This window comes from Alligator sinensis, unplaced genomic scaffold (assembly GCF_000455745.1).
Source record: "Alligator sinensis unplaced genomic scaffold, ASM45574v1 scaffold740_1, whole genome shotgun sequence".
NCBI classification, from domain to species: Eukaryota; Metazoa; Chordata; order Crocodylia; family Alligatoridae; genus Alligator; species Alligator sinensis.
In genome coordinates, this window is record NW_005841964.1 from 2052174 (window position 1) to 2069903 (window position 17730).

Below are 17730 nucleotides of genomic sequence, written 5' to 3' on the forward strand. Positions count from 1 at the left end.
TGGGCTGGCGTTCCGAGATCCTTTTTCTCAGCCGCTTCTTCGACCGCCTGAACGGCAACGGGCACACCTCCGAGAGAGATCCGGGCTTTTGGGTCATGACAGGACTGAAAGGAACTTCTGAAATGTCTGAGGGTACTTGGTGAGAAGTTATCGCAGCACAACACATGGACTGTTAAATGAAACTTAAAAGACCTCTTCCTGTTCACTTTGCCGTGTGTCCTGAATGATTCTTTATATGAAGGCTTTTAACTTTAGTCACAAGTAAGGTGACCAGGTGTCCCAGTTTAGCCAGGGCAGTCCCGGATTTCTGAGGCCGGTTCCAGCTAGATGTTGAGAATTATAATAGGTGTCCTGAAAACGAGTTGTGAGTGAGTGTGTGTGTGTGTGTGTGGGGGGGGGGGGTGCTCAGCCTAGTTATAGGTGGGGATCCTGGTTTTCCCCCAAAAAAAAAAAAACAAATCCAATTTTGGGGTTAAAAAAGTTAACCCAAAATCTACATTTCTCTGTGATTTTAAAATGAAACTCATCTGATTACACAGATGTGTGTATATATAGTGGTGTTTCATTTTGATCACAGAAAAATGTTGATTTTGGGTTACTTTTTTTTACCCTGAAAATTGGGGATTTTGTTTTTATCAGAGAAAACTGGATCCCTTGTCATAAGGGAGTATTTTTGGCCAAAGCAGTAGGTGTACAAACTATTGTATGTCCAAAAGATGCATAGGGAAGGGGTGGCAACCTTCTACCGCTGTAGGTCGCTGTTTACCACCCAATCCCTGCTGAGAGCTGCATTTCTCCCCACTCTCCCGGTGATCAGCAGGAGCTGTAGAGGGGAAACAGGAGGAGTAGGACTCTGGGTACACACCTCCTCTCATGCTGTGACTGAAGTGTTTCTGGTTTCCCAAGCTGCTGTGAGCCAGATCTGGCATGCGGTCCATAGGCTGGTGACCCTAGGGCAGCTAGAAATGTACGTTTGGCAATAGCTTTTAATTTAGTGGCTTAACATATTTAAACAGATATAAGGAAGAAGGTGGCTTTGTAGGATCACTAAATTTGGTAGAACATGCAAGGTACCGAGAACTAGAAAATGTAACCCATGCTTCTGTATCTGTGGCGAAGGAGGGACTTCATGGCTGCTGAAAAGCAAAAATTAAAAGTTCATGTCTTGTGTGTTATGGAGAGAGAAAATCTTTCTTTTTTTTCCATTTTTGGTTTTAAGTGCCAACTATACTAGAACCGAACTGGTCCAAAATTGCCTTTTTTTTCCCCTTTGTTTTTATTTCCTTAGGAGCCGAATGTGGAATAAATGCAGAAGTAGAAAAACAACTTGAAATGGGCAAGAAGTTACTGGCTGCTGGACAGCTAGCAGATGCCTTGTCTCACTTTCATACAGCTATAGGTGTGTATCTCAAGACAGCTAAATTACTGTATTGCATGTTTGGTTGAATTTTTTTATTGAAGCTCCTCTTGCCCTTGCTTGTGGGGAATAAATATGTTCCAGTTGTACAAATCACAGCAGGTGGTGGGGGGAGGGCTGCAGTGTATATTCAGGATTGCAGAGATGAGCAGGGCTTTTAGAGCAGTGATAACTTCAGTGAGATCTTCTGTAGTGTAGTGTGCCTGTGCCTTGTCACTTTGAGGTTCCAGGATGAAGATCATATAAATCAAGTGCAGGGGAACACCAAGCCTTGCATATGCAGCACATTCTCTGTAAACAGCTGGACTGTGGTATAGTCCTGTAAAGTGTCCCTGGCATTATCAAGATGAGAAATTAAAAAGAAAATTTAAAGCATCTTTTATTTAAAAAAGAATGTAGTTGGGAATGTTTCTTGCTTTCTTCTTCAATTCTATGGGAATCCAATGCATTTCTTTTAAAGCACTGTACAATTATAGGAGGGGCAATAATCGTCATGTTTTAAAGATTTTGTTCAATCTTGAACTAAAACAAAGTGTATTTCTGATTCTTTAATTCTCATAAATTCATTGGTAGAGTAGAAGTTCCCTAGGACAAGAATTATGCATTTTGCGTGTGTTCATTTCTTGGATTGCATGCAAACTCTTTTGCTTTGGTGTTTCTCAATACTTAATTACCCACATTAGAGCTTTTCTTGTGCTGCAGGGTGGTGCCAAAGTCTTTGCATTTTATTTACATCAGTGAATGGAATGTGGGTATGCTGCTGTGATTTCTTTTTCTTTTTACTTAAATTAACTTTATTATAGTATAACAAAATATACATTTTATTGGTAAAAAACAAACTTCAAGATGTTATGCAGTGATAAATCATGGCTTTGAGACCTTGCATTTAGGTCTAAATGCAAAAACTGTGTGTAAAAGCATGTTTGTCTACTAATTCTCAGTCTCGATATTTGATTTCATTTGTGGCTGTGGGATTAGGCAGGACGTGTCTACAGGGGTCACATACAGGCATTCAGTTTCTTCTACTGAGAGAGCACCAATTCTCCCAGAAACTATGAATGAACAAAAAAAAATTTTTTGCTTCAGGAGCAAAAAATAACCCTGGAACAACCAGGGTTAACCTGAGAGAGTAAATGTCTGTATGCATTTTCTTCAGAAAGAAACCATGGCATGATCCCCCAGGTGTTTTGCTCTTTGCCCCACTCAGGGGGCAGAGAGTGCTGCTTGCTGGACTCTACTGTTCCAGCTGATTAGGGAGCAGAACTTGCCCCCTTCCCTGTTCCACATTGTGCTGCAGGGAGAGACAGGTTAACTCTGAACCGATGTTCACTGCTGCCCCTCTCTCCAGATTCCTGAGAGACCACAGAGGACTCTGAGAGATGTTCACAGAATTCCCCTGGCTGTGCAGCATCAGCATACAAACTCTGCTGGGCAGGGGCTTGGCATCAAACATCTGTTCCGGCATCTCCAGATAAGATTTTCTACCAGGAAAACAAACTTGCCAGAATTTTCCCAAATCTGGATGTCTACACACATTCAAATGAGAGTGCAGTAACTCCTCTATTTATAACCCGGTGTATCCAATTACCTTTCATAGCTACAAATTAAAATTTTAACTTTTTTATTTGGTTTATACTGAAATATATGGTGACATTTCTGCTAACCTCTTCAGGATGCATGGCTAAGGGTAGTAAATTCTTAATGCTAGTAATGAATAACTTATTTAGAATTTGCTGCACTAAAGACGGATCTAAAATTTAAATACTTGAGACTAGTACACTAATATTATTTTGTTTTATATGTTCTGTCTCTTCAAAAAGGACAGGAAAACAGAAGGAAATTGAATATAAGTTCCCTCACTGAGTGTATTTGTCACCTCACCATGCTGAAGTTAATGGTACAAAACATCTTGAAGTTGTCTATCCAAATCTCTTCCTTTCTGAGATTTCAAATTTTCTAAGCAAAAATCATCAACTTGGCTGGTGCACTAAGTACTATGTGTACTTTAATCAAAAAAACCTCTTCGTTCTCTTAAGGTCTTTGCTTGCTTTAGATCAGGGGTTTTCAACCTTTTTGGGTCAGTGTACCCCTGATGGCCAGTTGACAAGCAGGGGAGGGGGTCCCCCATCAGCTGATCGGTGACCAGAGAGGGGTGGTCCCCCGCAGCTGAGTATGTGGGCGGCACGGGTGGTGGCGGAAGTGCTGGTGGCGCAGTGGCGCCCACTGCCAAATACCCCCTAAGGCCATCCCAAGTACCCTCCAGGGGTATGCGTACCCCTGATTGAAAACCCCTGCTTTAGATCACAAGACTAGTCGATGAGGAAATAGCCCCTTTTCCTTTTAGCTGCAGCCAGTGCAATGTTCCTGTTGCAAACAGCTAGGAGTAAAAAGCAAGCTCTTTCCTGCTTTACTCCTTGTTTCTGGTTCTTAATTTCTTCCCCAAGTTGTGTGACTGATGGGCTGTGAATTTTCTCTGTGTAGATATGGGACGCTGTTCATTGCTGTTACTGGGGAGCTCTGAGGGAAAACCATGTTCTACCTGCTATAAGATCAGCATCTGGTGGTGGAACACACTTGTTATCAGCTCTCTTGGGTCAGCTTTCTTGCACCTTGGTTGTTTTAATCCTTAAGAGTTTGTGTGTTCATTGATAAACAACTTACTCTGCTGGGTATAAGAGCTGTTCATTTATAGACTGCCTAAGGCTGTATTAGCTCGAATAGGCTTAAGGATATGCATGTGTTCTGTGGAGTAGTACTTAGTAACTGTAAATGTTAGTTAGCGAAGCTTCAGTTTTGGATAGTAAAAATAGATTTGGGAAGCCATAGTACTTGTTTAGGGAGTGGCATCATGCAGTGTCAGGGAAAGTTATTACCCGTTCGATCGCTGGCATTTTTCTACTTAGTAGGCAGATGATTGTACAAGGGAACTGAGAACATTTCCATCTAGTAAGGTTACTAACTGTGAAGCACAGCTACATACGGAAATTTCTCAGGATGTTCTGTTTAATTTGTTAGACTTTAAGCTTAACCTGTAAGACTTACTAAGTGAGGAATAAACCCATCTTTTTTTTGTTACAAATACATACATTCCCATCTCTAAACTTTTTATATAAGTTCTAATAATGCACTACAAAGTTACATACACTTTTAAACTAGAAGACATTATTGTCCAGTGAGTAGCCTGATGGACAGTTTAGCTGCGGTCTCATCATTGTTATTTTCATCTTGGAATTAAGAGCACCATATTCTTTCTGTGTGTACCTTTAGGGTACCATGTTCAGAAACTCCTTTGGACTATTGTGGATTTCTGGTCAGGATTTCTACACTAAAATGGGATTCTAGCAAGAAGCAAGAGAAACCTAAAGAACAGTGGTGACAAAGAGTGTTGGAGAAGAGTTGCCTAGTCACTTATTTTTATTTTTAGGATGCTTTAACCTTGCGCTAGGCTGTGTAATCACTCCAGCTTCAGCATCACTGAACAATTTACTTTTGCCACTGAGACTTAAATAAGGGTCTGGTGCAACTGTTGTTAAAATGAAATGCAAAGTTTTTGCTACCTGCATGTAAAGGGTAAGGAGCTTATGAATTGGTGAAAACACTCTGCTAACTAAAATATTGGTCATTTGGGGTAATTATTTATATTAACTTATTTGTGTGCATCTGATGTGATTTATGCAAACCATAATGAAGAATGAAAGAGTTAACACGCGTCCAAAAGTAAGCTTGTAGTTTGTGGTAACAGTTTAGTAGTATGCAGTGGCTTAATTTTACTCCAGAACTGAAATAGCAGTGCACAATCACCTTCAAAACTCCTAATTATTAGCAGTGTTGCCATCTTCATATCTCTGTACTGATTAAGGTCAACATAAGGAAGATGAGATGTAACACTATTACTTTGTGCAAATGTTCCTTTGCTACTTGCTTAAAATTCAAGTAACTCTACTTTTTATTCTTATTATAACTTAGCTGTATCCTAACTTTGAATTGCTTTGAGGCAGTTTTCTCATTTCTATTTCTTCACTTGCAGAGGGTGATTCTGATAACTACATTGCCTATTACAGAAGAGCCACAGTGTATTTAGCCATGGGCAAATCTAAAGCTGCAATTCGTGATTTAAGTAAAGTGGTTGAACTTAAGCAGGATTTCACATCAGTAAGTAATGCTGGATTTGTAGAATCAGGATTCCTTCAGGGTAAAATAAAATCGTGTTTTGTTTAAAAAAATATTCTTTTTTTAGCTCATAGTATAAAAAAGAAAACTTTTTAAGAACCCTGACTTAAGCATTTAAAATGAGGAAGGACAGAATGCTCCTTCATTGGCAGAGGAATGCACTAGTCTTCTTTCACTCTAACTCTTGTTTCTGTACCTAAAATACAGTTAGCAAATCCATATCCTCTGCTAGCATTTCTAAAGGTGTGTGGTATATCACAGGAGTCACATGTGCAGTAAAATTAGTTGCCAATCAAGAAATGAATGATTTTTCTAGGATTACCACCAAGCTTACCACAAGCTGTTACAGGGTAGTTTTTGGGAGATTCATAAAGCTGAAATTACCATTGGGCATTTTTCCAAGATAATTAACATCCCTGCCTCATTCCTTTCTCCTCCAACTTTTTTTCTGAGCAACATCTCCTTGGGTTTTAAAATAAATACCCAGAAAGGATTGAGTTGCACTCAATTTGAACAGTAAAGATTGACTACTTTAGGTAGCAAAATTGAGTTTACATCATACTTGTTGTCATGACAAATTTGGCAATTTCTTTCTTCTAAGACATTAAATGGATTTTTGCCACAAAATGAACTACTTGTAAGTGACCTTATTCCAGTCAGCATAGGAAAAGAATTTATCTCCCTTTCCTTTCCTCACAGAATTGGATACATAAAAACTGTTTTTACACCAGTCTTGGGAGTTGAACAGTTTTATTAGCAATACATTTGTCTTGTCATTGGATTTCACTTAATCTAGTTTATTCAAGAACGGGTGGTTGCAGTTCTTAATTGGCATTTAATATAATTTTCTTTATCCTAAACTCTCCAAATTTCAGTCAATGGCCATGCCTACACGAGACACTTATTGCGGAGTTTCCCACTAGGCTCTGCAGTACAATGTCACCATCTACGTGTGTGGTGCTATTAGGACAGAGTAAACTAATTAACCCCACTGTAGGATAGTACTGCCAGACACAAGTACTGTTCTACGGTGGAGTTATTTACGCCACCACAATGTATGTGCAAGCACTGGTGGGGTGGCTGGAGCACAAGGATGCTTCAGTGTGGGGGCTGCCTGCTGGCTAGCCCCCCCACTGAAGCACCCCTGTACCCCAGCCAGCCCCCCTCCAGCACATTGAGCTGGGTTGGAGCAGCTCTGCTGTGCCTCAGCTCAATGTGCTGCAGCCCTGGGCACATGTGCAAATGGCACACTCAGGAGCAATAAACTCTGGCTCAAACCACCTTCATAGCACGTGTAGACATGCCCTCTAGCTGTCAAAATAATATGCATTAAACTGAAAACTTAATAAGAATTCTGTTGCTGAAGACTCAGCGTTAAGGACAGGGAGTTTCCTTTTGCTACAGCCCATCAAAAAGCCATAGATTAATGAAGCCTGAATGTAGAAGTGCTGTCTTAACAGCTAAATGCTTGCTTTGCTGAATAAAGTTCGCTGGAGCCATAGTTTTGTATGCAGCGATAGAACCTGCCATTAACAATCAACATTTTTTTTCCAACAAAGTTGTTTCATTTGGGAATGAGGCACAGGAAAGGGAGGAATAGAGTAGGTGCTATTATGACTGCTTCTGTTTCAGTTTGTTAGATGTGGATGGGATGAAAAAAAATGCCATCCTAGTAGGTTTATAGAAAGCTTGGCTTGATTTCCTTTGATTACCAATACTTATTTGTAAAATACAAAACTGGTCACTGTTTTATTTCAGGCAAGATTACAAAGAGGACACTTATTACTTAAGCAAGGAAAATTCGATGAAGCCGATAAAGACTTCAAAACTGTGGTAAGTTGGAAGTGTAGAGGATTACGTCTGACTAGGTAATCACTTGCTCAGCTGCAGTAGTGCAGAAAAGGTCCTAGTAGTTACAGTGGACCATAAGCTGAATATGAGCTCTTGTTACAAAAAAGGCCAATAACATAATGGGTTTTTTTCATAGGAACATTAATTGGAAATCAAGAGAAGTCATTTTCCTGCTCTATTTGACACTGAGGCCACACCTGGAATACTGTGTCCAGTTTTGGGCCCCTTGTTTCAAGAAAGTTGTGGACAAACTAGGAGTCCAGACAAAAATCATTAGAGGCCTGGGAAACCTGACATACGAGGAAAAACTGAAAGAACTAGGATTGTTTTGTCTGGAGAAAAGACTGTAGGGGTTTTGGAAACAGTCTTCAAATATCTGAAGGATGGTTATAAAGATAGCGTAGATCAGACTATTCTCTGTGGTGTTGGCACAGGACTAAGAGCAATGGTCTCAAATTGCAGCAGGAAGAAATTTTAAGGTTGGATACTAGGAAGAACTTTCTGACTGAGGGTGGTTAAGCACTGGAACAGCCTGCCCAGCGAGGCTATGAATCTTCATCTTTGGAAGTTTTTAAGAGAAGCTTAGTTAAATACTTGGCACTTTATTAATTTATTTCTTATTAGTTAAGAAAAATCCTCCCTTGAACAGGAGGTTGGACTAGATGACCCCGGCGAGATCCCTTCTAACCCTAGTATTTTATGTTTCTTTGATCATAAGCTTTAAATTCAGATTTTAAGACAATATTTTTTCCCTAATCCACATCCTTTTTGTAGAACATCTACATAGGAACTTTGAGTCAGCTTTTTCAAAGATGTTGCAGCTGACCTATCTTGTATAAATAAACTATTGACAAAAGTAACAGAGTCATTTTGGTTTAATTACTGCAATCTTAATGAGCATGAGGTGTATTCTTTTTGTTATAAAGAAACAGTTCTGGTACAGTTATAACTGTTCCTGGAATGTCTTTCAGAAAACATACTTGTAATAAGGTTGCATTGCTAACAGTGCTGTTAAGTAGATTTCATTTTGTCACTTCTCATTTGTCATGATAACAGCATAGTGCAGAATTATGACAAGAATTTATTTTAATATATGAACAATCTTAACATTTCATCATTTTTGCTTGACATTTGCCTTCAGAGAAAGATGTGTGTGTATGTTCAAAAGGAAAGACAGTTTGGGCATGAAGGTAATAGTGGAAAACTTGTGCTAAGCTCTCTATTCAGTCAGACTTCTTGTGTTACTATGAGCAAATTGTGAAGTTGTTTTTGTGTCAGTTTTTCCCATTTTTAAGGGATCCTCTCCTTCAGAGATTCAGTGAAGATAAATTAATGTTTTTGAGGTCCTTGGATACTATGGTAACAGGGCTCATATAAGTTCCATTGTATATAATACTTTTGGTTTATTTTTCATATTTTTCATGAAGGATGTGTTAAGCCTGGAGCATGCTTACATATAAGAAAATATAGATATAACCCCAAAACTAAACATCATTATCAGGGATCCTGGTTTTGTCCGATTTAAAAAAAAATCCCCCATTTTCAGTTTAAAAAAAGTAACTTCAAATCCACATTTTCCATGATTTAAATGAAACACTACTAATATATAGATCAGTGGTCTCCAGCCTTTTTAAGTAGGAGATCACCTACTTGCACTTAAAAGCAACCCAAGGTCTACCATGTGCCACCACCCCCTGCCCAGCAGGTAAGTCTGTGAGGAGGGACGGGGGAGGCAGAGGGAGAAAAAATTGTTTGGCGGTGCACCTCCCCAGCAGGTAAGTCCCACCCAGCCAGGGCCCCACTCAACTTACCCCTGCTCCTGCCTCTGCAGCACTGACCCTTACTGTAGGGGCCTCAGTCTAGCCCCCGCCCCTTCCCTCCCCTCCCTCATGGACTGATCTGCTGGGCTGGGGCACACGCTTGCATGCATGCAGGCACTCAGCCCCCCCCCACCCCAGCCTTGGATAGACTCCAAAAGGCTCTGAGATCTACCGCAAGAGGCTCCAAGATCTGCCACTGATACAGATTTAGATATTAGTGGAGTTTCATTTAAATCGTGGAAAAATGTGGATTTGGGATTACTTTTTTAATCTGAAAATTGGGGATTTTTTAAAATTGGAGAAAACCAAGATCCCTAATCATTACAAATACAATTGCTACTAGTAGTAGCATTGAGTACAGGCTTTTGTGCACATCGGTATGAATGAAGGTTTCTTTAGATGTTTGCTAACAATAACTGAGATAGAAATGCATGTGCTTTTTTTATTTTTTTTATATAAAAAGAAGTGGTAACATTTTGCTATTAAATAAAAGAAAATGTATATATTGTTACTTTCAGTTTGAACCCCAGCCCAACTTCAAGGCTCTAGAAGAACACCACCAACCTTTGTTACTGTATTTACCTGAATCCAAGATTACTTTTGAGTTTAAAATGACCCCACAATTATTAGATTCTGTAAATGGAAAATTTATAAGTGTTATAATTTTTCATGTATACAATCAATTTTTTAGGGGGTTGCCCCAAATTCGTCACCCGCACTGACGCGGGGGAGGGGCAGGCGATTTGGGAACATAGGCAGTAGGGAAATAAAGTAGCTTGAACCACACCCCTTGGGCTGCTTCTCTTCCCCCCGCCCCCCACTTGCCCTTAGTTGTGGTTCTGGCTTCAGTCTCATGGCACTGGGGACATGGTGACTCTAGCCCCTATCCTGCCAGGTAGCAGTGGTTGTGGTGACAGCAGCTCTAGCCCTAGGACCAGGTCAGAATCGGAGCTGGGGGCAGATCTGCTTCCACCACTGCTACTGCTGCTACCTGATAGGGTTTGGAGCTGAAGCCGCAACTGAAGGTAAGTGGTGGCCCAGGACAGGTGGAGGGCAGAGGCTGCAGCTCTGACTGAGCCTGAGTCAGGGTTGCAGCCACCCCCTGCCTCCCCCCCCCACCTTGCACTTGAATCCAGGATGAGGACCCTTTCTTCCCACACATTGAATGTGGGAAAGAGAACCTCATCTTGGATTTGAGTAAATATGGTAAATATTTAAAAACATGAAATCTGAATCTTGTACAGTCTCCCTAGCAGACTTGCGCTTCGGTTCTCTATTTTTATAGTTGCATAAACAATGAAGAAGATAACATCCCATATGTATGTATTCATTTATACTGCTCTGTAAGTCTCAAAGAGCATGACAGATGATTTCAAAATGCATCCTGGGCTTTTCTATTTTAAAAAGAAACTGTTAATTGACTAGGATAGTGTAGAAGTGATGCTTGAGGGAGTTTTAAATAATTTTTAACTGATCCTCCATATACTGCCTCTTTGTTTTAAGTACATTTTTCTGTTTGCAGGGGGGATACTAGTTTTTCTGTAAGCCTTAATGGTTTAGATGAATTAGGATGTTCTGCCAGTTATTTCAGATTTAAATTAGGTTTTTACTTGTACCATATATAAATCTGACTTGCTACAAGATGAGGGAACACAGACTCTTAGTAGTGCTCTACATGCTTTACAAAAATGCTTTTATTTAAGGCATGGTTGGTAAATAACTCTAAATATCTGTCTTTGATAATTCCTAGATAAAAAGAAGCAGGGTGCCAAAAGTCTTGAGGGAGTGGGAGATATTTTGCATTCATTACCAGGGATCTGGATTTTCCACTTCCCGTGGAAAAAACGGAGTAAACCACGGATTTTACTTTTTACCAGAGGCAAATGCAGATTTTTCATTGTACTGGAGAAACACATGGATTTTGCACTTTTGTGATGAGCTCCCTGCAGGGGAGTGGCGGGGGGAGTGGGAGGAGGGCAGCACATGGCTGCCAGGCATCTTGGAGAGCACCTCCCACAGCTAAGTTGGTAGGGGCTCTTATTGAGGCCCCCATAGGGAGGGAGGGAATTGAGTGGGGCTGGGGCATGTGGCCCAGGGCTGCAGTAAGCAGCCACAGGACCCCAGCAGGGAGCAGGATGTGGCTGCAAGTGGCTCATCGGGGGGTTGGGGCCAGCTCCGTGCTGCACACGTTCCCAGAGGGGGCAAGGAGGAACCCGTGCCTGCCAGATCTGTGCGTGAGGTGGGAGCTGTGCACTGTGGGCTCGGGTTGGGAGGCTGCTCCCTGCTACTGCATGCACTCCTTGGGGGTAGGTGATCTGTACCCCCCGGATCTGTGTGCCTTGCTGTCCGCTGCCTACTTCAGGCTTGTGCTCCCCACCTTGCTGCCCTCCCCTGGGGTCTCTGCAGCCCAGTGTGTGAGACCCGGCACTGCTGGGAACAGCGGAGCTGTGCAGGAAGCTGCTTGCTGCTGTGAGCTCTGCACTGCCCACAGTACATGCAGCCCCGTCCTGTTGCTTCTGCTGCAGCTGCGCAGGCCAGGGACACCTCGCCAGGGCAGCGCACAGCTCTCAGTGGCAGGCAGCTTCCTGCGTGGCTTCGTTGTTCTTTGCACACGCTGGGCTGTGCAGGCACCAGGGGAGCACAGCAGGACAGGAGCCTGCAGCCCCTGCCCCGCTCACAAAGGTGGGAGGCATGGGTCGTGTCCCCCGCCTTGCCCCTGGAGCGCGCACTGTATTGGGGAGCAACCTCCTCCCTTGCCCCCCAAGCCTGCAGCAGGCTTCACTACAGCAGCTGCTGCCTCTGGCCGGGGCAGGGGGCTGTGGACCTGGGTCCCTGGCCCCTTAGCCCTGGCAGCTGGGAGCCCCCCTGGCAGTGCTGGGGAAGCAGGAGCTGTGGGTGGAGGTTGAGGGGCACCAGCAGGGCTGGGGGGTTATTGTGGGGAGTGAGATGTACCAGGGGGCTGTGGGGAGTGGGGGAGTGCAGGGTACCAGCAGGGCCAGGGCATTGCAGGGAGTGAGTGAGGGGCACCATCGGGATTGGGCGGGGTGGGGAAACGGACGGACGGACATTTTAATCATGGATTTGAGGAGTTTTATCAGAGAATTGCAGTTTATTATCAGGGAAAACCAGGATCCCTTTTCATTACTACGGGGCTCTGAACTTTACCATTCAATTGTTTCCTGGGAAACAGGTGTGGTAAGCTAGGCCTTGATGCAAGTATCTGCAGGTGTTCTTTTGTAAGTAGTTGGGGTTAGTCTAAGGCAGTGGTTCTCAACATCTTTAGACTCAAGGCACCCCTCTGAAAATGCCAGCTCTATTTTCACCCAATTTTTGACCACAGAAAAATAGAGCAATTCTTTGTTTCAAAGAACTCAAAGACTACAGCAGGTCAAAATATTTTTAACACTGTGGATTCCTGTTTGAAATCTGTGGGTTTATCTTGTGAATCATGTTTGCATGCCTAACACTGTTAATAGTGTGTGGCACTGTGACACACTCTGGAAGGGATCTTAAGGCACCCCAGGGTGCTGTGGCACTCTTGTTCATTGGTTCAAGGGAAGGCAAGAGAAATTTAGGTTCCTGAGTCCCTTTTTCAAAAATCACCTGGGCACTCAGGTCTTGTTCTTTCCATTAGGTGCATGCTGAGTATTTGGCCCCTAGTTTTAGTTTTATTTTTTCTTCTTTCTTGAAAACAACCTTTGGCTCCCCTTCCATGGGAGGATATGCTGCCTGCCTTCATAATGGAGGAGATACAGGTTTCTCTGTCAGGATATTCTGTAGAAGGGGACAGAAGTCACAAAATGGGAGGTTCTGTACTGAAATGCTCTGTAATGGGGTGGGAGGTGTGGAGGCAGTTGTACACTATACAGTGGGTCTCTTCTTGTCTCTAGAAACAATGGTTTTGGCTCCTTGCTCTATTTGGAAGCTCTTCCAGTGGTGTTAGAAGCTGGTCCTAAGGCAGGCAGTTGTGTTTTACCAGCAGCAATTTTACACAGGACTTTCTCTCCTGCAGACTGTTTCCCTAGCTTCCTGGAACAGAGGGAGGGCAAACCTGACTGAACAGGGATCCTGGTTTTCTCGGATTAAAAAAAAAAAATCCCCAATTTTAGGTTTAAAAAAAAAAAAAAAAAAAAAAAAAAGTAACCCCAAATCCACATTTTCCATGATTTAAACGAAACACCACTATCTATAGCCATAGCTATATCTATATCCATAGATGGTGGTATTTCATTTTAATCATGGAAAAATGTGGATTTGGGGTTACTTTTTTTTAACCAAAATTAAGGAATTTTTTAAATCGGAGAGAACCAGGATCCTTGTTGATGATGATGGGATGCATTTTGTGGTTTAGAATAGGTTCCTAGTCATTAGAGAGACTAGAAGTTCAGATTTCTAAACTAGAAGTCATCCAGGAAAAATGAGAATGGATCAACATCCTCACTGGGGCCACAGCCTGGCAAAATGCGTAAGTGCGTGTTGAATTTGAATACAGCTAACCACATGCCTGGTGTTACCAGAAATACTGGTGTGTTTACTTTGGATCAGAGCCTCTGAAAAAGAAGATTCACCCAGTCGAGTAACGTGCTTGCATCAGTATCCTTCTGTCTCTGAATATTTTTGGGCACCCATGTAAAGGAAGTCTTTTCAAACACAGATTGGCAAGTGTAAAAAAACAAAACAAAAAAAAGTGTTTTTTGTTTGTTTGGTGTTTTTTTGCATTCAAAGGCTCAAGCACAGAAAATAGAGGGTTTTGGAACAGAACTTCGTGCAGCTTGGAGGAAAGAGCAAGAGACCTTGCTTCATAGCCATGTTTAAACTGCTTCCAGTTGTGGAAATCCCTTGAGCAGGCACAGGTGTATATGTTCAATGCAAAAAATACATTATACACACACATGCCCTTCCTGTCATGGAGATGAGCACACGTGCTCCTGGGGGTGGTTAAGCTGTAGATATTTTCAAATTCACAAACTGAAGACTAGTGACACCTAGTTCCACTAGGTGTCAGCCAAACCTCACCTACTTGGAGCATCTTGTACTTATGAATATTTATATTCTAGAAGATGACTCCATTTTTATGAAATACATTAAGCAGCATCTTTGCATCATGTTTGTGGAGAGGGTCTCCTTTGGTTGTTTGGAAGCAGGCCATCCTATTGTGTGCAAATATAGACTTAGACATAGGGAACCTGATTCTTGATCTACATCAGCATCGGACTAGGTCCTTGGGTTTAGTCATTTGCAGCAGTATAGCCCTCTCCATCTGCTGATGGCAATCTAGACTGCATTTTGGGGGAGTACGAAAGGGAGGAGTTATCGGTAATCTGTTCTTTTTATAAATAGTACAGACTGAAAAAATTTGATGGGGTAAGGGGATTTAGTTAAATCATTTGCTTTGTCACCCTGCCATTTCAGGAGTTCTACTTGAGTATTTGTTCTCATGATAAATAAATGCTTTGAACACTAGGGCTTCTGCCAGTCTCCTTGAGGGATTATTCAATGGCCCAGTGGATCTTCCCTGAGCTCACTGAGTACTGCACTTGCATTATTTTATTTGTTATTGTTTAATATAAATTTTAAATTTGTATATGAAAAATTATTGGTAAGGGTTTGGAGGAACTCTAGGCAATGTGAAAGAGTTCAGGGAATGGGTTAGAGAAATTTATAACCCTGGGATTTTTTTAAAACCTCCTTTTTTTAACATTAATGGGGCTTCTGAACATGCTGTGAGACTGCTCTGATGTGCTGTAATTACAGTGTATCAGTGTAGACTCAATTAATCAAGTCTGCTGGAGTGTGCTAATTAGTGTGGTCCAGCCAGCCTCTGCTTCTTGTGCATCAGCGGTCTCACACTTCAAAATGATGGCAGGACACTTTAAAGCTCATCAGATGAGCTTTAGTTAAAATGCCCCGCTGCCATTTTGAAGCGCAGGGATGCTGATACACATGCTGCAGGTGCCTTAATTAGGGAGGTTCTTGGAGCCACTCCAATTAAAGTGCCTCCCCTGCCATCCACAGAGCATGTGTAAAAACAGCCTGTTTTTTCAGGACCTGCAGTTTTCTAATGAGGTCCTCTGTGAGCTTTGGGCTGGGTGCACCCAGGATGGACAGCATCTTCGAAGTGCTCAAAGCTAAGGAGTCTCACTGTGTGCATTTCCCCGCTGCCTCCCCTGAGCAGGGTGGATTTTTTGCGAGGACAGCAAAAGGCGCATCTCTATGACATGCAGGCCCCCTGGCATGTTTTGAAGTTTTTGCCAAAAAAATCCACAGGAGTATAAAATCTTTTCAAGGGAAAAAGTCATTACACTATTTAATATGGGCAAAATGTACTCCTCCATCCCCCTTCCTCCCTGTCTCAAAAGTGGCTAAATGGAAACAATCCAATTAAAATTTAGCCTGAGGCAGACGCTCAGTATGCAAAACTTCAGCCCAAATATTTTAAGTTTAGCACTGGTATACACAACAGAAAGCAAGGTCTTAAAATGGGAAGCGTTTGGCTCCCGTAGTGCAGGCAGCACCACCTTGAGCCTGCCTGCCTTAGGTACTGTAATGATTTGTGTGTGTGGATTTTTTTTTGAGAAACTTCCCTTCATCCCCACAATTATTGGTAGAGTTGTGGAGCTTTTCCCAATAAGTAACTCTCCCCTGCCCCAAGTAACTGAGCTATGAGGCAGAGATGGGCAGAACTTAATATGATAAAGAGCTAAATGAATACGAGTGGCACATGTTTTTAGTTTAAGTGGCCTGACTGCACAAAATGCAACTAGATCATGTGTAGATTATAACTTGAAACAATTTCATGTGTGCTCTTTCGATTATATTGTTAACAAACTAACTAATCTGTATTAAGTAATATTTACTTCTTGCCTACGTTTTTCCTCTGATAGAACTGTTGCTGCAGTACATTTTTATAGCCTTATGTGCTGTTGATACAGTCAAACTTTTTAGCCATAAATATAAAGGGACACATTGGAGCAAGAATCTAGGCATGGTAGTAATCCTAAAATCCATTCTTGTGAAAAAAGCATAAATTTGTTGGCTTATTAAAAACTCTCTTACCAGGGCAAGATTTGAATAGAGGTTGAACTACTGTATTTTGTGCTCCCTCAGTGCAGGTAAGCCACTATTGTATTTGAGATCAGTCCTTCCTGTATATAACATTAACAGGTCTGCAGAATTTTGGCCTGATGTAATGAGTTATTACTATGCAGCTTTTCCCACCTAACCAAGCATGCGGGATGTAGTGCATTGTGTTACCGTAGCAAGTTGTGGATATGATTCCTGGTTTCTTGCAGCAGTGAGAGATGAATGATAAACTACAGATCCCTACAGGTAGTAAAAATGTGGCATCTATGCTGCAGAATGAGAGAGAGAAACCCGTGTGTGCATCCCTGATGCTTTGATAGGGAGATGGGCACTCTACTTCTTCCTGTAGCTCCCTACCTCACTCCCCTACTCTCTCCACTTCTTTCTTTTTTGGCAAGGAACACAAACAATTCTTCACCTGCTTGTTCGAAAGAATTGGAGGATAACATTTCTTCTAGTCTGGTCCTCACTTGAAGAAAGGTGTTCATTATGCCCACCACTCCCTCATGGACAGGATGGAAAAATACTGAAGTGGGACAACTAGTGGTTTGGAACCACCGCTGGTGGCTGCAACCTGCAACTTAGCTGTGATTTAATGAACTCTGAGGGTCTTACCAAAGCACTTGGAGGGCTATTTGCAACAGACCTCTATCACTAGAGGTGGTGATGGCTATTTTCCCAACATTTAGTCTCTTTCCTTGCAAATCTCTGGGCTCTGGAGTTTTAGCCTTCCCCAACCAGGTTGGACTCCATTTGAAGTCACAAGGGCTTGTTTGTGATTCCACACCTGCTTGTCCCTACATGATGGTAGTAAATGGAAGCAGGACTACTTGTCATTATTTCATTCTTGTTTGTGGTTAAGGAATTCCACTAATTGCTGGGGTGGGAGGGGAAATAAACTGTCTATAACCACAAGTCCAGGATCTCAAAAGTTCTTGAAATCTGGGAATGTTAGAAGTAAAAAAACACGGTCTGAATAGCAGTTGTAAATTTTTTTTTCTAATTTGCTTCCAAAACTTGATACAGAGGTAACTTTACCTGGACAGTGAACACTGCTATTAAGTGCCACTAATAAGTGATAATGTTACTTATTTTTCCTATTTAAAACACTCTTGCATAGCAGTTTACCCCCATTTACTTGAATAGAAGACTACCCTGAATATAAGATGACCTCCCAATAGATTCTATATATGGAAAATGTAAAAATTTGTTATAATTATCTAGGTATAAAATCAAATTATTGGAGGTTTGCCTTGAATTTGTCGGCCCCTCCCCCACTACAGCAAGGAAAATAAATCGGCGGGGGGGGAGAGGGGGATCAGGTAGCCCTTTGCTTTCTGCTTCCCTCCAGTTTTTTCCCCATGCAGCCCCTTCCCACTCTCCTTGACT

General features: G+C 42.0%; 1 protein-coding gene across 1 annotated transcript in view; it reads left to right on the plus strand.

Annotated features, from left to right (window-relative positions):
- DNAJC3 (DnaJ heat shock protein family (Hsp40) member C3) overlaps positions 1–17730 on the plus strand; it is a 79103-nt gene that overhangs the window by 35436 nt on the left and 25937 nt on the right. The window contains exons 4-6 of the mRNA XM_025200338.1: positions 1289–1399; positions 5445–5569; positions 7346–7420. Of these exons, the coding sequence (XP_025056123.1) occupies positions 1289–1399; positions 5445–5569; positions 7346–7420 (311 nt within the window). The remainder of the gene's footprint in view (positions 1–1288; positions 1400–5444; positions 5570–7345; positions 7421–17730) is intronic.